We start from the raw sequence: 26637 nt of genomic DNA, 5'->3' as shown, positions 1-26637 counted from the left end.
ACAGTGACATGCTAGACGAGAAGCACTCGTGAACATATTGTTTCACTGGCGTAAATGGAATACCAGTTGGATTTTTAATTATCCTTTATACAGTAGCAATACTAACGAGTTCTTTGGTCAGCCCTCAATAATCTGATCTAGTTCTGATCATGCTACAGTATATAGTGAGTTGATAAATGCAGTAATGCTTGTCAAAATGTAATTTAAAAAAAAAAGACCAAGCCTTGAGTTTGTGCAATTGGACTCCGAATCGGTGATAAAGTCATGACTATTTTAAAGTGTCTTTACATTCTGATTTATAAATTTATTTTGTTAGTAAAGTGGTTAGTAGAAACCGTATACATTAACAGGTGATGTTGAAATCTCAAATTTATTGCAATCCTACTATTCAAAACCATAATGCTCCATGGACACAAAATAATAATCATCAATTTTAATGGTATAAACAAGAGATAAATTTATTCTGGGCCAAATTACCATTACGATACTCTGAATCTTATTTATTCAACCGAGATTCGGCAAGATGAATTCATTCTCAATCTATATGAATACTTTATTTTTAATTATTGAAATGAAAATTTCTTTAGCACGATCGTAATTTGAATTTGAAACGAAAGAGCAAGTCATGGGACATGCAAACGCAAATAACATCTACAAGATTGCCTCTGCCAGAAAAAGGGATTAATTAAGACAAGATTAGACCGCATGTAAATAGAACATAATATGTTTTTTTAATTTGATTTACAAATTGACATAAGTGCTTAGGATATGTTCCACAGATTACTATGATAAAAGTTGTTGTTCTACACTAAGAATAAACCAAAGTCAAATAAAAGCTTATTGGCATGTTGAAGTGATTGAATATTTTAAAATATAGACTAATATCGAATTATTGTTCGTATGGCGTAATATGAACCCGCACAAGGTTAAGTAAGTCTAAGCTTCACAGTGGAAGGAGGCATATAAAAAAAGTCTTGTACTGTGAAGAAGACATCTAGCAAGTTCTTCACTTGTAAAATTCGAAGACTGCTCCATAAATTAGTAATTTTCCATAGCACCAATAATCTCAACTGAAAGTGTTAATTTAGGTATATGAATAGAAAAAAAAAACATAAATTTTCGTAAATACTCCTACACTTTACCGAATGTTTGTTACTTTTATTGTCACAATTAGCCGAGAGCCAAGGCCCGTTGCGTCTACTTTCGACACCAACGACCTTCTTAAGACAATGATGATTAACATGATCGTTATCTTCTTGTCAAGAATGTGTCATTGTATTCGTGTGTGTCTTTGAGAACGTCGTCAATATATAATTACAGTGTTTGGTTACTTTATTTCACACGTTATTGATACAAGAAAAAACAAATATTTTATCGAGAATTCGGAATTCAAATTTTCTGAAGACTATCTGCCATTAATTGTTAGTGAGCAAGAAAATTAAGCAGTTTCATTTGTTACAGTTGTCAATCCTTTATTTTTAAATTCTTAACTTATTTTTGTTTTGCTTACTCGCACTATACTTAGGGCGAATTCACATTACGAAATTAGTGGCATGAAATCAATTTCGTGACATTAGTTTTAACAACAGTTTCACGTGTAATTTAATATTTTCGTAATGCATGCATTAATTTCATGAATGTAAATAAGTTTCGTGCCCTGCGCGATTTTTTGGTGAAATTAGTGTCATGTAACAAATTTCATAGTGTAGACGCGACGTGAAACTAATGTCGCGAAAACGCCTGCGCTGTGCGGCCGTGTGTATTTTTAGCTCGCGCGCGCTTCAAGCCTTGAAAATGGCAAACCAAAGATGAAGTACAGATAAAAATATAAAATTCATTAATGAATATTAGCGACAAGAGTGTCTCTGGGACCCGAAATACCTACAGTAAAAAATCAAAATTATCTTCACTCATTCGAAAATAGTTTTTATAGCTCTCAGGATCTTCATCTGCTAATTCAAAGACTAACTTCATTGCACCTAAATGCCTTCTTGTTAACCATCTTCGAATATACCAAAGTATTTTTTCTTGATAGCCTTTTTTTAAGTTTGTAGGTACATAAGCATTTCTTTAGCTACATTGAATATAGCAAAATATAGCTTTAATGCTGATGGCGCCATGGTTACTGGGATACTATGGATTTCGCGACACTAATTTTTTTACGAAATTACTTTCGCATATATCGAAACTACTTTCGTGAAACTGAGTTCAACATGCATGACACTAATTTCGTAATGTAAATCCCGCATTATGGTACCATGATAGTGAAAAGGTTCAGAAACCCTGAAGTACCAACAATAACTGTGCCACGTTTCAACAAAATCGTATAAGTTTAGACACGCTTAGAGGACCAACTTATCAAAAAACAGTTCTTTTGATTTGCGAAAAATTGAAACTATATCAATACTGTTACGTTCTGGGGTTCGGGATAAATAAAAATTCTACCGAAATACAAATTAATACTGTATTAACACTTAACGAACACTTTAAAATTCTCAATTCACTACTTCTTTCGCTTCGCTTCAGGTGATCCGTTCGCTGTTTCGCTTCGACTAGATCCGATTACTAACTGCCTTTGTGAGCAAGAGGGGGGTCATCTTACCACATTATGGGGGCATGGAACGGGCCTCGGGGCGAACCACACTGCCCGGGCAGAAGCTCCCTGCCATGAAAGGCAGGGGTGAACTTGATGCGGGGGGGGACATGAGCGAGGGCTGCTCGTAGCGTACTCAGCACACCTACTTAGACATATATACATAAATATAATACGATGGCTTGATTTGAATCCTACCAGAAGTGACGCCCGGCAGCAAGCTCCTACCGGCGTCGTGCTGTCGTCAGCTCCAGTTTTTTTTTTATTTTATTTTTCCTGTCATCTCTTCAACGCTTTTATAGTCGATAGGACATCTCCACAACTATCGAGAACATTCTTGACAAGTCGCGTTGCTTCGATATGTGTTTGCGCTGTCTGACAATAGATGGCGTTTTACTTCTTGAGCGTTTTCGAGTTTACTAGTTTCTTTGATATTCGCTTCCGCCATTCGACGACAGATCGCGTTGCTCTTACCAGCGTAACAATACACTTTGATATACAACCAACAAAACAAAATGTGTCAAAACGGTTTGTTTATCATTCATATGTCTAAGTTTAGATCTATTAAAATCGATCGGTATTTATTGTTGTAGCCATCTATTGACAAACAGCGAGAATAGGTCGTGAACTTCATAGTCAATTTTAATACATTCGACTCTTTATTTAAAGCACTAAAAATAGTATATTTTAATAATAACTAATGATATTTATTAAGCAACTCGGAACAAATCACGCATGACTATCCGGTTCTAAAATAGAATTCCCTGTGTTATGGGTACCAGAGACAGACATACATGCATACTTATATAAGCTTACAGCTGCCAACCTCTTTTCGCTTTTCCTTAAATCGTGGAATTAATTGTATATTTTATTTGTGTTCAATTACAATCTAATGAATAGAGTATTCATTTTCGGATGGCCATGTTTAATGATATTGCGTTTAAAAACAATGACACCATATATAAGTAATTGGGAGACTTCCGTCGGTTCACACAATATTCACACAATCCACACACTATACACTCGCGTGGAGTACTGTTGTCAACTCTGTGGTCCATGCTACCAGGTTCGTCCAATCGAATACACCTATTCATTTTGAATGTGTTAGAATTTTACGGACAGATTAGACGTGTTGAGCAATCGAGAAATATTCAGTCTATCTTGAATTAGTAAAGTAAGAAAACCATTTTGAGTAGCAGCACAACTGTTGCAAAATTTTAGCAAACATGTGGATGTGATAAATGTAGAACACTTCTCATCAGATGAGCGTATATTCATATACCTATTGAGGTAATAAAAAACAAATACCTTGTGACTTTTTTGAATGAGAATAATATCATCAGATTTCTGTGCGACAAAAACAATGTAATGTAATGTAATGTCACTTATTTAACTATCTTATTAGTGGTGTAACATAAATGCATTTTAGCACTGTTGTCCCTAGTATTTTTGTAATAGGTCTATTGTAATAAAATGCAAAAGAAAAAATAAAGTTAAGTTTTCACAGAATTTATTCGCATTGTAAAAAAATATAAATAACTATTTTTGTACAGATTAGGTAACTTCATGATCACCAGCCGTAGTGACCTGAAAGGCCGCTGTAGGACACGTGGGAAACAGCGGGGGCGGCTGAGTAGGAGATGGCTGATTTAAGGACGGGGGCGGCAGCGTAGGTAAGAGGAGCTGCATGAGCGTAACTGGCTACAGGGGCAGCGTATGTCTTAGTCACCAAAGGAGCGGCATGGGCATAGGTTGTGTAAGGGGCGGAGTAAGCAACAGGGGCTGCGTGTGCGGCATAAGTTGCGAGTGGTGCAGCATGCGCAGCATAAGCTGCAACAGGTGCGGCAGCGGCGTAAGTCGCTACAGGAGCGATAGTTTTGGTGAGGAGAGGAGCACCATGCGATGTCTGGGTAGAGTAGGATGAAACGGAGGATACTGCGGGTGCAACGGCCTTAACGATGGGTGCTGAGACGGCGACGGCAGGGGCGGAGTAGCTCTTGTAGACGGGAGACGCAGCGTAGGTTGAATAAGAAGCTGGAGCATATGCCGAGTAAGCTGGTGCGGCATATGCTGAGTAGGCTGGTGCAGAGTATGCTGAGTAGGCTGGTGCAGAGTATGCTGAGTAGGCTGGCGCAGAGTATGCAGCATACGCTGGGGCGGCGTAGCTTTTGATGACTGGGGCTGCCGCGTATGATGCAATAGGTGCAGCATATGATGCTCCGTAAAGTCCGCCGGCGCGAGCGGTCGCCAAAGCGCACAGAAGTACTACCAACTGTGAAATGAAAATTACAATTTAAATGTTGTAAGCGCCTATCCGTTGTAGTGGACAAAGCAACTTTACTTTTATGTTTGAGTTGCCAAACTTGTTAGTGTCGTAATTGAGATACTTCACAGGCTCTGCAAGTCACTATGGATTATCCCCTACAAGTACACTGCGTATATATAGTACATAACGTATCAAGAAATAGATAAATGTAATTGTTTAGATCAGGTTTGATTTCATAAAAACTTATGAATTAAGCACGTTTAATAAGCATGTTTTAAAAAAATTCTTATAATTTAAATTAATGAGAATTTAAGTGTTCACGATATTAGAAATCCTAGTGTACTCAACTTTTTTTCACATTTCAATTAGTTATTAAATTATTATTTTTTAAGAATGTTGAAAAATGATATAATAATTTTTTAAAGTGGGTTAAAATTATCCAGACAAGAAATTGATAATTTGTGCTATACAAGTGAATTTAAGTGTTCATGATATTAGAAATCCTAGTGTACTCAACTTTTTTTCACATTTACATTAGTTATTAAATTTTTTTTTCTAAAAGAATGTGGAAAAATGATGTTATGATTTTTTAAAGTGGATTAAAATTTTCCAGACAAGAAATTGACAATTTGTGTTAAATAATAAATAAATATTAATCAATAATTGGGATAAATTTAAGGATAGAAATTGAGACCATAAATGAGTCCAGAAAAAAAGGAAACAAAAAAAAGTTAAAATGCCTTATTTGACCACAAAAACATTTCGGATCCCATAGCTTTGCCGCGAAAAAAAATATCACACATCGATGAAAAAACACTATAAAAATACCTTAGCTGCCATTTTGTTATATAAAGTACACCACGGCAAGTGATACAGTCACACAATTCACGAGGACTTTTATACTGGTCTCGTTACCCCCGTGCGCAAGCTGTTTGTACCAAATCTGGTTAGTGCATGAATATTGCCCTGTCGCATGATCTAAATAATGTTAGATAGTTGATATGTAGCCTGCATGTCCACATGTCAAGTTTAGACGGTAATTTGTATTTGTGTTGAAACCTTAGGGTCCCTGATCGACTGTATGCTTAATTGAATGTCGTTAGCCATTGTTTTTAAACTGTTAAATCAACGATTAGTCGCTTTGTTTTAGTTCAGGTTTGTTGAAGTTGATTTTGTATAAAGTAACACAATCATAGGTCTCTTCATAATATTATTTTTATTTAACTGCCCCTGTACACTTGCAACATGCGAATCACCAGATACAAAGTGATTACCGCGGCTTGCAGATCTGCAATGACATAATGTATTTAAGTTGATTAAATGTTTTTAAGGATGACAGCTCCTGTATTTATTAAATTATTTCATGCAATGCAAACTATTATGGATGCGTCACGTTTGATATAATAAAGCTAAGGGTCTGTGTGTTAGTAAATTAATTTTTAAACCAGAGGAGGGTTTTGTTAGTTGAACCGATTTTGATGTATCTTTTTTCATTTAAAAGCCGGTGAAAGATTCGACCAGTAGTTTTTGAGTTATTTTTATTAATGCATATAGCATTTGATTTCGACTTCATTGATCATAATATACTACATAGTTACGACAAATCGGTTTTCTTTTCTGTTGAAATTGTGTATTTTTTTTTCTTTTTCATATTAGTAATAACGAAAGTAGTATGCTAAGTTGATTTAATTGTTGATGATGTCATATGGATAATCAGTCGTTGGTATCACTTTTGAAAATCAAACTACTTTCCAATAGTGAAGAAGCTTACGAAAATCTTATTTAATGAAGCGTTCAGGAAGTAACCTAGAATTTTTTGCACCTTCTGGCTTAAAATCGACGTCTCCGTTATTTTATAAAATGGCTATCCCATTATTCGAACCGAAACACATATCTCCTACGTACGTATGTGTTATCAATACATATGGGCTCACAGTCCATCCGTCAATAAAGCGATATACTTGAAGTAACTATCTATTACTAGTGGTCCCACAGTAGTCGAAATTCGACTATAATTAATTGAAATTGTAAGTTTGTACACTATTATGATTCTATTTTCAAAGACTATTATACTTCTATAATCACAAATTTCGCCAAGAATACACTATAGAAAAATATTAATAAAGACAAACAATATTTAACCTATTCTCAATTTGACCACAGACGTCAAGAACAAAAGTTTGACAATAAATAAATAGTATGCATGCGTGTGTGCGTCAAATACAGGGTAGTGTGTGTAATGTTTTTTATATTGATTTAATGTATTTTTTAGGCATCATTTAAAAAAAAATTAAAATTCGGCACTCCTTCTCTATATTCTCTATAAGTATGGGAAATTTCATACTCCTCCGTCTGCGCAATTTTCGTAAAAGTTGTACAAAGTTTTTCCTTCATGTATTAATATATAGATTATTAGTGGAGTCTCTGAAGGTTATGTCGTTCGGAGACATTGAACGTCCGCTTGTAAATAACATTTGCAATTTGACTAACAACCGTACTAACATCAAAGACACTTATTCGTTTGCGTTTGCAAATGTTTCACGGGTTTTTTCGCTTCTTGATCTTATTTAACGAGCAACAAAAAAAACGGTAGGCTGAAGATGGAAAACTATTCTGTACGAAGCAAGCTTTGATCAGTATTTTAGCTTTTCTAGCTCAGTAGATACTAGAAGGTCCTCAGTGTCCTTGAAGAACTGTTGCTACGGGCACTGTAGTAATTATTTGCCCTGGTATTACTTGAGTCCATGAGCCACAGCATTCCTTCATCATCAGGTAAGTCAAATACCTATCTGCTTACAGTAGTAATAAAAAACCATATGGAACCCCATATATGTTATCTAACTGATGATAGACTTTATTGCAGGCCCGCATGGGTACGAGTAGCAACTAGTCTTCTTCTGCCTCACAAAGTTTGCAATTCAGATTTTTATATCTCAAGGAAGCAGTTTTATATCTCACGGAAGCATTATGCATATTATTGTATGTTATGGGTGCCATAAAAGCTTTACATGGGTATTCTGCAGGTCCATTTGATATAATTTACAAAAGACAAATCAAATTCTTCATAATTTTTTAAATAAATTAATTTCCAAGCTTGCGGTATATTTAAGCCGATAATGAGTACCAGTAAGTACTAAGTGTATTATTTGAGTACAAATAGTATAATTTAATGTTAAATTTCAATGACACGCTTTATTAATTACCTTTAAATGTCACATACTGCCTTTAATTTAAATTTCAAGGTGGATAAGTACATATATTATTTTTAAATTCCCATAAGCTGACGACCACGCGACCATCCTGGTGAAAGATGGTGACTGTACCGGATGCTAGGAGAATTTGAAATTAGCTAGTTAAATATACATATTAATTGTAAGTCAGTCAATTGAAAAATTAGGACAAAACTATATTAACATGCTTCATTTGCACGTTTACATTGTAAAATGATTTTTTATTTTTTTGCTTACCTACATGGGTGGACAAGCTCACAGCTCATCTGGTGTTAAGTGGTTACTGGAGCCCATTGAAATCTACAACGTAAATACGCCACCAACCTTGAGATGTAAGTTCTAAGGTCTCAGTATAATTACAGTTAAGGTCTCAGTTTCTTTCGTATCCCAAAATTTTACTTTACATCTTTAAAGATTAGCCATTATAATTTAGGATCTATAGGTACCACCTACTTGTAATTCTGTATCAAAGTTATCGAGCGTTCTGGTTTGAAGGATGAGATGAATTATTCACTCATAGAATGAAATATAGACTTAGACCTCAAGTATTCACATGATTTACGATTCGTTTCGTATTATTTGTGAATTCTATGGACTTCTAATTACCAGTTCATAAGAGTTGAGCTGTGGGTTTATTTTCAGCAATTAAAACTAACTCGTTTTGGATAACGATTCGGATAGATACTTAGTACTTCATTTTCTTACTAGCACTCATAAAGTATGTTATTCACACTTCCTACATAATCTAAAGTCGTGGTCTAAATGGCAAGATGCTCGGTATACTCCTATCAAGCGATGTGACTATGCCGGTTCACATATCGTGCTGATAAGTGCCAATTATTTGTAAGCCCTCATTGGCACACTGATTATTTCTATCGCGACCTAAATCTTATTTCAAAGTGAAAATATCTTTAAAAACGTATGGTCAATGTTAGTTGAAAAATAAAATTTCGCTACCACAAGGAGTAGGTAGATCTCCAAATTTTTGGTACCAAATATAGGAATTGTTATTATTAGTCAATAGGAAACTAAGATTTGAGGGTAAACACGTAATATATTTACGGAAGTGTAATTAAAATATATACGATATAAAAACGGAAGTTTACCGTGAACGTACATTACAATTCATTAGTTGATTAATTAAATGTCAGTAAATAAAAACATTAACATTTTTTAGTTAGTTAGTTGGAGAATGGTATACCGTCATCTTATTGGACTAGTCGCTACCGGAGCCGAGTTTATTCCTATTCTCTGAAAATTTTTACTGGTGGTAGGACCTCTTGTGAGTCCGCACGGGTAGGTACCACCACCCCGACTATTTCTGCCGTGAAGCAATTAATGCGTTTCGGTTTGAAGGGTGGGGCAGCCGTTGTAACTATACTGAGACCTTGGAACTTATATCTCAAGGTGGGTGGCGCATTTATGTCGTAGATGTCTATGGGCTCCAGTAACCACTTAAGATCGGGTGGGCTGTGAGGTCGTCTAACAAACTAAGCAACAAAAAAAAAATTCAGCCGGTCCACGAACAACGGTCACTTCTTACAATTAAATGAGCCGTGTCCATATAATATACGTACAATTAAATGAGCCGTGTCCATATTATTATAATATAAGTATTGTTTTTTTGTTTTAAACTGTTATCAGTGAAATTTCAAAAAGGTTCACATCTGCGTACACTGAGTGAACCTCTAGTCGTTTTAATCAATGAATGTAATTTTATATTGCATTGGGCGATAGTGATGGGACCACAGGACCGAAATTAATTTTTTATTTATATAAACTAGTGAATGCCTTAACGATGTCTTAGAAATATAAATCTACATTTAAGTAGGCGAATTCGTTTTAGGGCCTTTTTCTTCTTCAATTGTCAATGATTTTCTCTTTTTTTATTTGTTGCTATTAACGAAATTTGTTATTAACAATAGAAGAAAACAAAATAAAGTCAATTAGTTCCTAAGCTTCAATAAAAAAAAACTGAATCAAGCGAGAACAGAGACAGAGAAATTAGAAAATAAAATACATAAAAAGAATCTAAATCTTAGGGTGACACTTGTTATGCAATTCCGATCATATCGGCCAAGGCTAGTAAAATTAACAGTGCAAAAATGTTGAGTATGGTACCTTGACGGATTAATGCAATTAAATTTGAATTACTTTGATTCTTATAAAAATGAATTTCGACTATGGTAATCCGGAAATCAGTAACAACCCTGAACAAATTTTACAGGCTTTTATTCATATCTAAAGTGTTTTTTTTATTTAAACTAAGTTACTTTGGTTTAATCATGTTTTTTTGGAAGCGTTTAATATATTTTTAACAAGAATAAGTTAACATATACCTTATTCTTATTGATTCTTAATCTTTGCAAAAAATCAATCTTTAGTGCTCACCTACGTTATATTATCAAGACGTTCTATGCAATATTGAAATATAGATCCAGCTTATAGATCCAGAAATTTAAGCTACGTGTTGTTAGTCATTCTGTATTCATCTTTTATGTATATTATTTTTAACCATCCCTTCAAATATACCATAATATTAAGCCGATAAAAGCACCAATTTTTCACAAATATCCAATTTCAGATATGAAAAATATTAAAACTGACTTCAGTAAATATTCTCAGTTATTTTGATTTAAAAATCATACTACGGACGGCTTAGATCATTTTGTTTAAATTTCTATAAGATTAATTTGAAGTTTTTCCTTTCAATCAAAAAAATCAAAATAGGCTTATAAATAACGGAGTGAATTGAGAACCCTTTATTTTGTAAGTCGGTTGCAAGCTTATACACTCTTGGATGGATTACGCTACGGATTCGTTCTAGCAAATGTATCTTAATTGCACGAAACATTGTATTGGCAGACAGCATGTCGCTATTGACCTGCCAAGAACGTATCTACTCTCTAGCTGGTTTGATAACGAGTGACGCAATACGACGTGGACAATGATCTTACCATGATCTTACTGTTTAAGTTTTTGAAATTACTTATAATATACTAGTGGTCCCGCAGTAGTCGAAATTCAACTATAATTAATTGAAATTATCAGTTTGAACGTCATTAAGATTCTATTGTCAAAGACTAATAATATACCTCTATAATCACAGATTGTGACTACACTATAAACAAATAAATATAAAGATAAACAATATTACATAACCTATTCTCAATGAAAATACAGACTTTAAGCAAATAACAAAAGTTTGACAATAAACAAAGAGTATATATAACTATGTGTGTATGTGTCAAATAGATGGTAGTGTGTGTAATGTTTTATTTATTGATTTAATGTACTTTTAATATATAATTTAAAAAAAAAGTAGCATTCTACACTCCTTCTCTATAAATGTTGGAAATTTCCTACTTCACCGTCCACGCAATTTTCGAAAAAATGGGAACAAAGTTTTTGCTTCACGTATATATATAACTAGTCAGGTCATAAGTATTGTCACACAGTAAAAACTTTTCTTTTAGAATGCTGGCCACAAAAAAGTTTATTGAATTCGAATTTCGAATTGTTCATGAAAATAAAAATGTATACTCTTAGAATTTTAGTCGAATTTTTAAATATGGAGTGGACGCTTAAAGAAGACCGTGTTGCAGTTATTGCGTTGCATCGTTGCGGTTACGCGCCATTTCAAATTTTTAACATACTGAAAAATTTCAATATAACCAAAAGATTCGTTTATCGTACCATCAAACGATACAATGAAGACTCTAGTGTAGATGACAGGTCAAGAAGTGGTCGCCTTCGGTCTGTTAGGACTCCAGCAGTGATAAAAGCTGTGAAGGCGCGAATTCAAAGAAATCCCAAACGTAAGCAGAAACTGTTGGCCCTTCAGATGGGGTTAAGCAGAACGACGGTGAAAAGGGTGGTAAATGAAGACTTAGGGCTTCGGGCATATCGAAGAAAAACAGGACATCGTTTGAATGCTCGTCTAATGGACCTGAGACTGAAGAGATGCCGCGCTTTGTTGAAGCGGTACGCGGGAAAAAAATATCGGGAAATTCTTTTTTCGGATGAAAAAATTTTTACCGTACAAGAGAGCTACAACAAACAAAATGATAAGGTGTACGCACACAGTAGTGAAGAAGCGAGCAACCGTATTCCGCGTGTCCAACGAGGTCATTTTCCATCCTCGCTCATGGTATGGTTGGGAGTTTCTTATTGGGGCTTAACAGAGGTACATTTTTGTGAGAAAGGTGTAAAAACGAATGCAGTTGTGTATCAAAATACAGTCCTGACGAATCTTGTGGAGCCTGTTTCTCATACCATGTTCAATAACAGGCACTGGGTATTCCAACAAGATTCGGCGCCAGCTCATAGAGCGAAGAGCACACAAGACTGGCTGGCGGCGCGTGTAATCGACTTCATCCGGCACGAAGACTGGCCCTCCTCCAGTTCAGATTTGAATCCATTAGATTACAAGATATGGCAACACTTGGAGGAAAAGGCGTGCTCAAAGCCTCATCCCAATTTGGAGTCAATCAAGACATCCTTGATTAAGGCAGCCGCCGATATTGACATGGACCTCGTTCGTGCTGCGATAGACGACTGGCCGCGCAGATTGAAGGCCTGTATTCAAAATCACGGAGGTCATTTTGAATAAACTGTAGTGTCATAAGAATCTATGTTTTGTTAAGTTCATTTTGGTATATGAATGGTTACATAATGAATAAACTTGTTTCAATTATTTTACATTAAACATGTGACAGAATTTATGACCTGACTAGGTAGGTAGATTCTTCAACAAGATTTTTAGTATGTAGTACGAGCGTGGTGAATGGAATAGTATAGAGTTATTTTGTCCAACCATGATGTAAAGCAGATCTCTTAAAGACCAATATTTATTATATTATTTTATTGCCCTAGTAGGCAGACGAGCATACGGCCCACCTGATGGTGAGTGGTTACCATCGGTCATGGAGGTCAGCAATGCCAGGGGCAGAGCCAAGCCGCTGCCCACCGATCTTATGGTTATCTTATGGTTTTCAATATCCAAAACTGTATTGTAGGAAAACATATTCACGCACTACCCCTGACGTCAAACATAATAATACCAATAAGTGCTAATAGCAAATATATGGTGCTTAATCTACATGGTTGCCGTAACATTGAGGCACTTTAGGTTTTCTTCAGTACCCATTGCTCAAATCGTTGTAGTTCCACAGTGTTGCATAAGCTACGAAGAATTGAAAAGGCAGACCACGACACGATAAAAGTAAAATAAATAATCATATCACAAAAAAAAAAAAATCTTTCAATACACCAGAATAAGAAACATTCTTAATGTCTATAGACATACTGTATTTAATCTTATTGTATCTTGTAACCAAACAATTTTGAGAACAATTAAAACTAGAAGTAACTTTATTAGAATGATAACAATGTCTGACACATATTGTCCGCCGGCTAGGCTCGGCTCAGTTGCGTAAGATTCATGTGGCTTGCTAAGGGCAACTGAGGCGGTTGTTTCTTAGGTTCAGTTTACAATTGTGTTGGAAATCAATTTATAATATTTATTATTATTAAATATTATTAAATAAATTAATACATTCAAAAAGTTTATTTTAAATGTTTTGATGAATATTCCAGTGGTATGATTGAATTCCAGTGTGCTTAGTGATAAGTAAGTGCTAAGTGCTTAGTACTAAGCACACATTATGTTGATCTTTTCAACTGGGGAAACCTATAAATATTGTATTGGATGTATATGCTTCGGGCATACGAGAGTCACACCAAGTATTTCTCACTAGGTGTTCGTTTTTCCATTTATTCATATTTTAAAAATCGATTTCAGCAGTCTGACTTTTATGGCAATTTTTTTTTTTAATTTGTATTTTGAGAACCCGTAGACATCACGACGTTTGTTCCGCCAACCTCCTTGAAACATGCGATCGAAGTCTATTGTGTATTATAAGTATTGTTCCGTTTTTCAAACAAAAATCTAGGACTGTTCCGCGATAGATATAGCCACGATGGTACCATGCAGGTTTACGATTACAACGTAAATCGATTACAGAAATACAGACTGTTGATGAATTCTTATGTGTTCTTTGACAACAGTCAAGAGAAGTTACGGCGTTGCGCTTTTCTTAAATAGACACAACACCAGACGAAGACGTTTTAACAAACAAAAAAAATTGAATTTGCTGTTGCGTCTGAGATGTTGTGCTTATAATACATCCATATTTTAAACGTTGTCTATTGTGCACTGATCCTTACGGAACATGTTTTGCGACACACGTGGACAGGTCAATCGTGCACACCGGTCACTACGATCTGAGCTAGTTCAAGCGTGTAAGCGTTAAGCACAACTCTATTAATTATGTTGCTCTATATGTTGCCACTTCTGTTTGTTGAACTTTGAGGATAAACGGTTGCGATTTTTGAGAAAGAGCAATTTTTTTCCATTGTAAAATGTACCAATTTTCATTTTTAGTAAAAACACATCGATAAATCTGTTGAAATATTTCTTCTATTGGTTAAAAAATTAAATATTTAATCAAGTTTTTTGTGACCTCATCTTCTAGACTGCATTTTAGTTAATTATAAATTACTAACATAAAATGATATAATTATTATAACCTACAACAATTTTAAAATGCAAATTAAAAACTAAAAATCTTGGATATTTGATTTTATGTCTTTAATTTTTAAATTTGTTGTTTCTTGTGTATATGCATATACATACATATTATGTACCGTATACTCGCTTAAGCAAAAAAAATATTTTCTAATGTCAACAAGAACTCTGCTTGAAATAGTATGAACAGATTTCTCTATACTATATTTTTACTTGAAAAAACATAATTGTGATAGCTCACAAAGGTTTCAGTTATTTAGCCAAAATAGGTCGGAATAATGTTAAAATAATCTATATTTGAATTAGTATAATATAAGTTGTAAATTAAAGTCTTAATGGTAGATTTTTTTAAACCATTGTAGATTTTTGTTGTCAAACAAAATTATAGGAAATAACCGATTTGTGGATATTTATTTATTTGGATATAACGTCCAAAGCATTTTCTCCAATAAAACTACTCCAGTCTACAAATAAAATAACAGTTTTGTGGGAAGTAATTTTATTTAAATAAATAAACCTTATAAGTAACTTTGCAAGTTAGTTCAGTCGCACATTTCATTTAAAAATATAATAATTACCAACTATAAGAAGCTCCATGTCCATTAAAAGACAAATGAGACACTAATGGAGCTTCCGAATACGTTAATGTATTTTTAAGAGATGGATGAGATTCGTAACTTGCTGCTGCTGTGTTTATCGGAGGTGAATAAATATCGTAAGATTTAACACCAGAAATCTTAGAATATACGGCACTTGATTTTGATGGCAAATACGACAAAGGAGTATAAGAGGAATATGCTGATAATCCAGAAGATTGGCCACTTTGAGCAAAAAGTGATGGTTCAGTTGGGGCCGATCGAGTGTCCGATAAGTAAGACGTTTTGGAATAGGGAATAGAATGGGTTGCGAAGGTCACAGGAATAGACTTGTGTGCAGCTAGTGTGGAGACAGAGTGTACCAAGGGTCCGTGAACGTTGATATTTTCGTGTGGATTAAATCCGATCGGTTCGTGTTGATATGTGTTCAAATATACTGGAGTATCGTAGTTTTGATGGTTGTAATAATCAAGGTTTTGTTTGTGGAGCGATGAAAAGTAAGCATTTCCAGCATTATTGTGGTCGGAAAACGTTTCGTGTACAGGAGCCGGTTCGACTGTTTTGTAAAAATTTATACGTCTTCTGACTTCAGTACTTGGGTTGATAATAGTTTTGCCATTGATTGGCGTAGATATTGAAGAATATGACACTGATGCTGCAGGTGGATAGTCAGTATCGATGATACTTGCTCTAGCTACAGCTAAGTAGCATAGAATAGTGATTATCTGAAAGAAGTCAAAGGGCTTAGTATGAATGTCATGCACAATATAAAACAGCACTCAAATTGTTAAGATGTATTCTGTTGGAGATTTCGTATATATGGTGATAGAATACCCTGTCAAAATTTCCTTGTAGAATGTGAAAATTTAATCTACACAGAGTACACAATCTGCTTGATTTAAAGCTATTATTAAAAGTTATATAAATCACAAAGAACAGTGTCGCCCATCCCGAACCGTGACGTCAGAATCTCAATTGAATCTTAATAGGAGTTCCACCATTCTCTTTTAATCGAGTTGCATAACTGCTTTGCGGTTTAATAGGCAGGACGGTACAGACTCGAAAGAATTAAATACATGGCTCATGGCTACCAAAACTTTGGACATAAATAATGAATGTACTATTTAATGGGTATTCTATATTAATATACTATTTAATATAGTTAAAAATCAGATACCTTGCAATCCATTTGGCACAATTTCTTTCGGAAAGTTGAAATCGAATGACAGTTTTGTTGAAAGTCAACCTTTTTATATGCAACGAAAATTTGTATTTAACATCATTACAGATCTGTGTTACCTTGTTCGTCAGTAACATGCAATACATCAGGGTATTACAATCAGATTGGTGGATGACCTTTAACTTTAAACTCAGCTTAATTTTTGAATTTAAAACGACACAATCAATATTAATTTTAAAATATTCAAAGTTTTCATATTGTCTAATTTGGTGCTCTAAGATTATTCGTAGTCTGAAGAGTTACTTATGTTTTGTTTATGCCGTGAATAATGACTAAAATTAAGATATAACACCGGCGAAACCCAGGAACACGTCATGTAATTATATTATGTATGTAGTTATGTAATAGTTGTTGATTTCATTTTTTCAAGTCGGCATTCGTAATTTTTGGTAATCTATAAATATCCGGTTGACATTCATTGATTAATTCCCCACTATTTATGTAATTAGTAACAAGGTCGGATATGCTCGTGTATCGCAGAAAATGGGCACTGTGAATTATGTTTCTTTTTTTTATATTTAAGAATTTACTGGTGGGCCGGAAGCCTTTCCAGTTTTACCAGGGCAGGTGGGCGAGCAACGGCTCAGCCAGGAGTGATTATGTTTCTGCTTATGTATGTGTATTATAGCACGATTTTTGAGTGAAAACGAGATGTTATTTTCTTAATTAAAACAATAGATATTTTTGCTAAATATTACTACTGTTAACTTGATAATGAGTTAAAACCAGAACTGCCGTTTGGTTTATGAATTTAACATGACGTGGGAGTATTTATTTTGCTGAAGTCATTCATAAATAGTCTTGAAGCGTCGAGTATGCACCTTCTTCTCAGTTGGACACTCTTGTCAGAGTGTTCGTGGTTGCGCTGACGCTGTATGTGCAGAAGGACCCGTTAGGTCGCCCGCCGAGAACCACCTTCCAGGCAATGAGCTTCCAGGTATGGCGGTTCGAAGCGTTTCGAGTACATTCAACCAAAGTGGACTCAGATGCCTTCTTTATTAGGTCAGTCCAGCGCATTGGTGAGCGGCCGCGTGATCTCGTGCCTTTTATTAATTTTTTTTTATTGCTTAGATGGATGGATGAGCTCACAGCCCACCTGGTGTTAAATCGTTACTGGAGCCCATATACAACGTAAATGCGCCACCCACCTTCAGATATAAGTTCTAAGGTCTCAGTATAGTTACAACGGCTGCCCCACCCTTCAAACCGAAACGCATTACTGCTTCACGGCAGAAATAGGTGGGGTGGTGGTACCTCCCCGTATGAACTCACAAGAGGTCCTACCACTAGTAATTACACAATAATTTTTGCGGGTTTGATTTTCATTACACGATACCAGTTCAAGTATGCACCAAATGTATGCAAATCCTGTGTGTTTCATTCTTCTACTGAATTAACGGTAATATCAAAACGTTTGGAGGTCGAACAGCGTTAAATCGCTAAACGTTAAATATTTTAAATACGTGCTAAGAAAAATTGTAAATGTTTGTGCTTTTTTTTTAGCATTTTTGAATGCTCTGTTTATTCCTGAAAGAGGATCATTGAGATGATTCATTAATTTGACCAAGAAGAATGTTGAAGTTACATCATCGTAAATAACAAAATCTCTAGCCTGGGCAAGTTGTAGACAATGGGTCGAATATTTTGTGCATAGAGCTCATGAATGAATTAATTAGTTCTCGGTGTTGTTGATTAATAGACCAACGCATTGGGTGGTCTTTGGTTCATTGATTTTCATTCTGCAATATACATTTAGGCAGTATAAATATCTTATTATATTATTTGATTTCGAAAGAACCTATAGAATAATTTAACACGACCCAAATAGAAGATTACCGAAATATGACACAATGAGATTATAATCTAGAACTAATCGAGCTTAGCAGCTAAATGCCTGCTAGAAATATATACATGTCTATACAATTCATCTGAATATTCAAATTAAATAATTTACGAATATTGTATGTAATAAAAATTCCATCGTAATAGTTTTGGTTTGGTAGTATCATAGATAGTCGTCTCGGATTAATTCTGATAAATATTTATTATGCTTTTATATGCATCTATCGTTTTTACTGAACAAAAATAATTTTATTTATGTATCATTCATATTTCAGTTTTTTCTATTGTCTAACGAAAAATAATTTGTATGTGGAAAAATCGCTACGATTCTCTTTGTTTCCATTTAAATTTTCTTGTAATGTAATAAAATGTAATGTAATTTCAAATTAGTAAAATCAAATTCGGCAAGTTTGTAACTGTTTTTGTCGACCAAATGTTACTTCTAAAATTAAATATAGATTTGTTTCTAGAATAGCGTATTTTTTTTTGTGGCATAGAGAATTTATCAAAGCTTGCAATTTGGTTGAATTGAAAAAATTTAAAAACATATCTTTGTGTTTGTTCTCTTAGTATTTGTGCGAGTGGAATTTGTCAATGGGCTATTTAAGCGTATTAGAATCAGTTAACATGTACATGTCGGATGTTGTGTGTAGGCGTGACCTACATTACGTGGTCTGAATGAGATTGTATCTCCTGTTTAAATCGTTTCGGTGTCATGTAAATGTCACAATTGCAAAGGAAATTTTCATGAAATGTACGCGTCTGTGGTATGTGGTAACAAAGCTTTGTTTGTTAAACGTCAGCGCAATTGTGTGTGTTTATTTTGCGAGGAAAACATCGTGCTCCTCAAATTTGAATTATATGAGTGAGTTTTCACCTGTGCCTATAAATATATTGGAAATGATAATGTACGACAATATCAATTGTATGTTTGAACATTTGTTTCCCTCCGTCTTGAGTCGTACTAAACACATTGCAAATATAAATTGGCATAATTTTTGAGCTATGACCTACTGTCATTACCGATTATGTTTACTGGTGACAGGGCGTCTTATGAGTCCGCATGGTACCACCGTCCTGCGTCTTTCTGTCGAAAATCAGTAATACGTTCTGGCTTACAGGGCGTGGCAACCATTGTACTATATAGAATTAAGTTTTAGAACTCATGTGGTGGCAATATGTCTATGGGTTCCGGTATCCATTAACACCAGGTGGGCTGTGAGCTCGTTCACCCGTCTAAGTAATAAAAAGCTAATAATCACCGGAAACACATGTTACATAATATAATAGTCCCCGAAAAACAAACATCTTACGCAAATGGTCAAAATCATTAAGAACCAGTCGATTAAATTTATTTTTGTCTTGACCGTCACTGAATAGATTCTTATACCAAAACGTCCCTTTTGTACTTACTTTCTCGAAAATTGTACTTAATTAAGGTTCCTTAGCCGAGTGGCATAAAATGGAACCCTTTGTTATTTCGTCATGTATCTGTTTGTATATAAAGCCGGCATATTCAGAATTCATTTCTCCTATATACCTAGTTAAAGTTTGGGTTGTTTTTCAAGATAAACAAAGAGTTTTATCGCTATTATAATATTTTTGGTCGTTTTCGATATAATTAATTCAGTGACATTAAATTTTCAAATAGTATCGGTCTTTGTTACATAGTATCCAGACATTCCTGATTTCTATAAGCAAAACATTTTTTATTTATTTTAACAGCCGAACCATGTAAACTAAATTTTTTTGAAGAAATGTAAAACATTAAACAGTGACAATGAAACAACAACACGTTTTCTGTTTATAAAGCCCTTCACACTGATTTCCATAAGAGCTTTGAACAACAGCTGCGGCTCAATTACGGTCTGTACACGAAACCGTGTGATAAGCCCATGAAAGTTTAATGTAGACCTTTGGAGACACATCAATAATACATAGGACAGTAAGTGAGAACTCCTGTTGAACTACGAAGCTAACCGTTTTTCTTCCAAGAAATGTTGTTTTAGGAATGGCATTTCGAAGATCTTTATCAATCTTCATAAATGTTCTATTTATGCTTTTATTTCAGATCGCTCTAATAGGTGCACGAATATGCGGTTCGCTTTGAAATAAACTAGTCAGTACAGTAGATGAACATTGGCAATTGGGCTATAGTGAATTGGTTTCTTTAAGTCTGGCTTAATTCAATTACTATTATTGTATTTATCCGATGTTCGAGGTGTTGTCGCATCGTGCATGGCGCTCAATCGGATGGTCGTAGGTTCGAAACTGGCCATCATTATTTAATTTTCAGCAGTTTATTTAAAACTCATACACACGTACTGTGATGTGTATTCACAAGTACTTGTAGTTGGCGGGCTGCCAGTTAATGTGTGACGACAGTTGTGGACGATCTATTGGCTTAAGTTTCTCCCCCCCGTTGTTTCCTCACTGCTGAGGGTCGTGACGATTATATTTCAACAGGATTTTGCTCCTTGTAATGTCCCTCCAGCGCCTCCGATCATTGGCCGCATAAAGGGCGTCGTGGAATGGGATCTCTAGTGTGGTGCGGATTTGGTAGGACTCAATTGGTCAAACGAAGATTTGGCTCAAGTTTAAGTTACCTGTAATCATGGTGGTGGATTTCTTCGGACACGTTTCGCGACGAGATGGCCGGTCCATAGAACGCCACGTTGTATAGAGAAGGGTTCATGGTAAAAGACCGCGTGGGGGGTTACAAATGCGGTGGACTTATCAAATTAAAACTGCAGTGGGAGGTCCCATAAATGAGTGCAGTAAAATGGCCTCGAGCAGGGAGAGATGGCGGGACATCGTGAGACGCATCAAGTCTGCCCCTTCCGACTTGACGATGACGACCACTCTGTCAAGACTGACTCGATTGAGAAGAGGAAGAAGAATTATGACCTTGCCTAAGAGCTACAACATATCCTTCTTCGAACAAAACATAATGGGAAACAGTAACCGCTTCCCAATAGATAAGTGGATTGATGGTCCACTATCGACGACAATAAAAGAAACTAAAAGACAAAATAAATTAGCTCAGTTCGTATGTGACCATGGCCATTAAATTAAATTAAGAACACTTAAGTCAACACTTTAACTTTTAAAGGTTAAATTGAACTTATCGATGCTGTATAAAGGTACTTACTTACATGGAGTCGGATCTAGATCGGTTTGCTTTTAAAGAGTAATTTAAATTGGGATTGTCAAAGTCCAGAGAAAATTGAGTTCATTTTATTAAATTGCATCATGAGAAACGTATTGGTTTAATCTGATTTTTAACAATCTATGATTTAATTCTAATTTAAATTAATATTTGTATAAAACAAGTAGACTAGGATGTGACAGTTGTTTTTGAATATAATTAAGACTTTGATCTCACATATCACTGTGGAAGCGTTACGAGAATCAATTACCTACAAATGTGGATACGCGTGATCTAAAATCCCGGGGTCTCGGATGATGTGGAGTCAATGGTACATTAGATGTTCTTTTTCTGCTACGGAGAGACCTACAAGGAAATAATTGAAATTACATCTTTTCCATTTTTTACTACTGTACCTCCTAAGAAAAGGGTTAATTTGTTATTTCATTAAACCACCTTTTACCGGTGGTAGGGCGCGTTGTAAGCCCAATTAAATTTTTGTTTCACAAAATTATTGCTTTCTGGAAGCTTTACGTGAAAATGGGTAAAGCACAAAGTTCATTTGAAAAAATTTGTACTTGCCTGCGGGATTTGAACCCCAGGATAGTGGCATTAGTTCCCTCCCAGGGGACGCACCCTCCTAGAAGACTGAACTAGTTAAAAAAATCAATTTGCTCCAGTGTCGAACTCACGTTCTGGTCTTCGTAGTACATTTGCGAAACCAACTGCGAGTATTGAAAGAAATATTGGAATATGTGCTTAATCAGTTAAGGTACAGCAGCAAGCACACTTACTTCTGACACGTCGCGTAACTGATCGTTTCGTTCACTTTGGAGTAACGTTTTCCATATTAATTTTACATGCATTTAATTTTTCATATACAATTTTTTCATGGGTGCCAAATGTGACGATTTTTTTTTATCATAACAATATACGTTTTAAAGTATTTATTTTATTTTTTCCTTTTGAACAGTTGGATTTCGCGCTTATGCAAACTCATAGAATGAGATCTTCGATAACGAATCTCGAAAGTGGTTGATCTTGTTTTTTAGGAAAGCTTTATATCAAGTCAAAGTAAAAACAAAAAAAAAAAATATGCCGAATGTCTGAATTATTTAAAATCGATAAATAAATTACAATAAAATAAATATTATTCGTATATTTTAAGCAGGTTTCCATGTATTTGTTTATAATTTTAGTAACGCATGTATTGTTTTCTTAAAGTTAAACACCACGTTATTGCCACCTCTTAAGCTATTCTGAACAATAGTAAATATGGAGTGAGTGAAAAAGCTTAAAAAGTCTCGCCGAAATTTAATATATCGTACAGTTATTCGCATGTATATCACTAATGGAATTGTTCAGGACAGGACTTGTGTTAGGAATTAAATGGTAATGTTAAAATCTGTTTCAAACAAGTTTAAATCCTATGCCTTTTTTTAAGACATCACTTTTTACATTTTAAGAACTGTAAAGTTTTAAGGTTAAAACAAACTGAACTGAATTTTAGTCCAAGAAAACAATACCTCCGAAAAATATTTAAAATACGACGGAACATTTAAACTTGTTTAAATATTAAAAGTAAATTAATATTTGAGAACCACTTTTTCTACTTTTAGAAAGTAACATCATTGGGTCGTTAATTTATTACCAATTTCTTAATCTATTGTCCGAAGAGGATATAACTCGCAATTATACTTGCTACAATAAAATAGCCTTGGCGTCTAGTAATTGTTAAGGCTTAAATTGAATATTAGTGTTAATTTTGCAACCTTTTCTTAATTATTATACATTGTCTTACTATCGGAGACATAGCTATCCTTTGTCTTTAACAACTTTAACTTTATATAACTTTGTCTGTGAGGTTACATTCATTTGTATATTTGACCGTTCGCCTATTGATCGAAATTCCATTACACAGCAAAATTTAGGTTCAATATGTGTTAGAAATATATTTTCTGATGTTTCATTTTTAAAAAAAAAAGATATCTCTATCCAAATTGCGGCGCATTATAATGGAGTGGTAATGACAACATAGAAAGGGAAAAAGGTTTGATAAGCTAAGAAATGAAAGAAAGACAAGTAGGTATCAAAAAAATTCTTCTAACTACTTCAAGCTTACCTTTGTTACTCATCTATATTATTATATATAATATTATAAAGAGGAAAGATTTGTTTGTTTGTTTGTTTTGAATAGGCTCCGAAACTACTGAACTGATTTGAAAAATTCTTTCACTGTTTGGAAGCCACACTATTCCCGAATAATATAGGCTATAATCTGTTTTGAAAAAAAATTAGGATCCTTACTAAAACTCCAATAATGTAATCCAAGGGGTAAAAAAATTACCTAAAATATTCTTTACATCGCCTGCCCTGCGAAAACTATTGATGATAGAATAAAATAATGTAATACGACTTTGTAGGACACATTATTATTTACAAAAAGTGTCTAACTATTATAGTTATGCCGCAATAAGTGTTCTTTTAGTTAAGAAAATAAAACAACATCAAATATCGTTGAAATTTTTGTTAAAGATCCGAATAGAGCCGGGGCGGGCCGCTAGTGCCAAATAAAATGCTGCTGTTACATACTTACAAAGTTAAAACCGAAAAGTTTGCTAAAATTATATCTAGACCTCCACCCATTCAAGTATCAAGAATGATAAAACAAACTATAGAGTTCGAATGTACAGTCTACATTGCAACATCATCATCTAACGGTATTGCACCTTTCGATTCCTGTGTATTGAATTCATTAATTTGGTAACACGCCCACCATTAAATTGTAACTAAGGAACGTTGTGTGAATACTTGTTCTGTATTTATAAGTTACTTTATTTACAAGGTATCAAAATTAATAATAATTAACGTTCAATTTTAATAAAATAAAATTTAACGATGTCTTACGTTGTTATGAACATTAATAAAATACAAAAAATAAGACACACAAAAATAAGAAATATGTCAAAAGCCACCGAACCTCTAAACCATGTCCAAAGACTGAAATGGAAATGGGCTGGCCACGTAGCGAAGCTACAAGCTGGAAGATGGATCAAAAGAGTTACTTTATTGAGTGGTCCAGTGGGAAAGAGACAGAGACCCCACATAAGATGGCAGGATGACATCACAAGGACAGCGGGCCCAAACTGGACACAAGTGGCCCAAAATAGGGAACATTGGTTTTCGTAGGAGGAGGCCTTCACTCGAGGAGAAGTTCTCGTAAATAAGTAGTATTAAAACATATATATACTAATAATAATAATAAGAAATAATAAAAAAAATTGTATGTACGAGCATTATAAGAATTGTTAATTATATCAGTTGCAAGAAATAAAAAGGCTTTTTTTATATACGATGTCCTGTAATATGCTCTGCCCTGCTCGTGACCATTCTGCTGCATTCGTTTCAGGGATATCCCAATGTAGCTCTGATTTGATCCGTCCACCACATGAGAGACGAGGCATGATGTTATGCCGTCCAGCCTACCTTTTACGACGAGGTATGTTTTGTGTTGTGTATGTCTTATGTTTACATAATAAAATATAAACAGATTAGAACCAAGAATTTAATTAGTTCTGAAAAACAAATCTTCTTCCGAGAAATTTTTATCGTAGCAATTACAAAACTTTTTATCAACAGTTAATAGGTTTACTTGAGTTGAAAACTTATAATTTAGAAATGAACACATTAAAAGCCGACATTTTAGCGTTTGACTTAGCTACATTCGTAAATACTAGTTGCTGCTTACTAAAAGTTGCTACTTACTACGTTTATCTATCAACAGCCTTGCGTGCCCATATAATTATTATGTTGATTATATGAAATTCTTGTATCGACAGCGAATAAATTTTATATAAGCGCGACTTTATTTACTTTTGATTAAACGTATGCATGAAGTTATTAAAGCAAATAAGTACAGAATTCGCTTCTCAAAACTTCTCTCAAAAGTCTTCGTACAGACCTGTGTGGATGTCATATACCAACATACGAACACCGCAAACAAAAAATGTAGGCTGAAGTTCTTTAAACACAATTACAATAGTTGTCTGCACGGACTATATTCTTTTTAATTGTGTATTTGGACGAAAAAATACAAAATATTTAATGTACAGAAGAAAAACTAAATGAAAAAACATTTATAATAATAGATTTTTAACTACTGAAAATAACGAGATTTTATTGAAAAAAACGAAGAAAAAATCACAGCGAATCATACGTGAATTGGGCCGCATTTTGCAATTTAGAAAGAAAAAATATATAAAGAAATATTCCTCTTACATTTTACACGTAGAAATTCATGTTAGAAATACTTACTGGTGATAGGACCTCTTGTGAGTCCGCGCGGGTAGGTACCACCGCCCTGCCTATTTCTGCCGTGAAGCAGTAATGCGTTTCGGTCTGAAGGGTAGAGCAGCATTTGTAACTATACTGAGATCTTAGAACTTATATCTCAAGGCGGGTGGCGCATTTACGTTGTAGATGTCTATGGGCTCCAGTAACCACTTAACACCAGGTGGACTGTGAGCTCGTCCACCCATCTAAGCAATAAAAAAAAACATACAATATCTCTTTAAGTTTTTCAAAGATAGACATACTATTTTCAGATTATATGTGTTAATGAAATAACTCGGTCAACACTGGTTATCTGCTATTAAAAATAGGAAATGCGTAGATTGATTCGAGAATTTACATAAGAATAGATCTACAAATCGTATTAAAATAATCGATTCGTCTAACTAGAGGCTAGGATCTTGGAGAGCGGTAACATAGGTTTTGGGTTTGATTACTGGAGTCAATTGCCTTGTAAAACATATTTAGTATTTCAGGTCTGAGTGATTGGTTCTAATGTGGAATATGTTTTCCTGAATTCATGAGAAAATCTTGGCTTGAAGAAGCCATTAAATATGAAGCAATCATTGGGATAATTATGTGATTTTTTCAATGAAAATAAATTTAATGTTTGTTTTGGTCACGCTACTTTAAGTCGAGTTCCGTTTTCCCAGCTGGCCACTTTATCAACATAAATAATGTGTGTGTAATAACGCAAGTAGTAGTTATGTTCTTAAGTAATTCTACAATGAGCACTAAACTAGTGTACATGAACCTTGGGAACTGGCCGCCAATCTTTTTATA

At 34.5% G+C, this 26637-nt stretch overlaps 2 protein-coding genes across 2 annotated transcripts; both read right to left on the bottom strand.

Moving 5' to 3' along the window:
- Positions 1–4086: 4086 nt before the first annotated feature.
- On the bottom strand, positions 4087–5718 carry CPFL3 (cuticular protein CPFL family 3). The gene is given in 2 exon segments (NM_001163905.1): positions 4087–4865; positions 5688–5718. Coding segments are annotated over 2 exon segments (714 nt in total). The 5' UTR covers positions 5700–5718; the 3' UTR covers positions 4087–4163.
- Positions 5719–15252: 9534 nt separating this feature from the next.
- CPFL2 (cuticular protein CPFL family 2) lies at positions 15253–16477 on the bottom strand. The gene is made up of 2 exons (NM_001163906.1): positions 16452–16477; positions 15253–15999 (listed from the first exon to the last, which is right to left on the bottom strand). The coding sequence occupies exons 1-2, from the start codon at positions 16461–16463 to the stop codon at positions 15253–15255; spliced, it is 759 nt and encodes a 252-aa protein (NP_001157378.1). The 5' UTR covers positions 16464–16477.
- Positions 16478–26637: the final 10160 nt, after the last annotated feature.

Source organism: Bombyx mori, chromosome 23 (genome assembly GCF_030269925.1).
Source record: "Bombyx mori chromosome 23, ASM3026992v2".
NCBI lineage: Eukaryota > Metazoa > Arthropoda > Insecta > Lepidoptera > Bombycidae > Bombyx > Bombyx mori.
The sequence above is the reverse complement of the archived record's forward strand: the minus strand, read 5'-3'. Positions and strand labels throughout refer to the sequence as shown.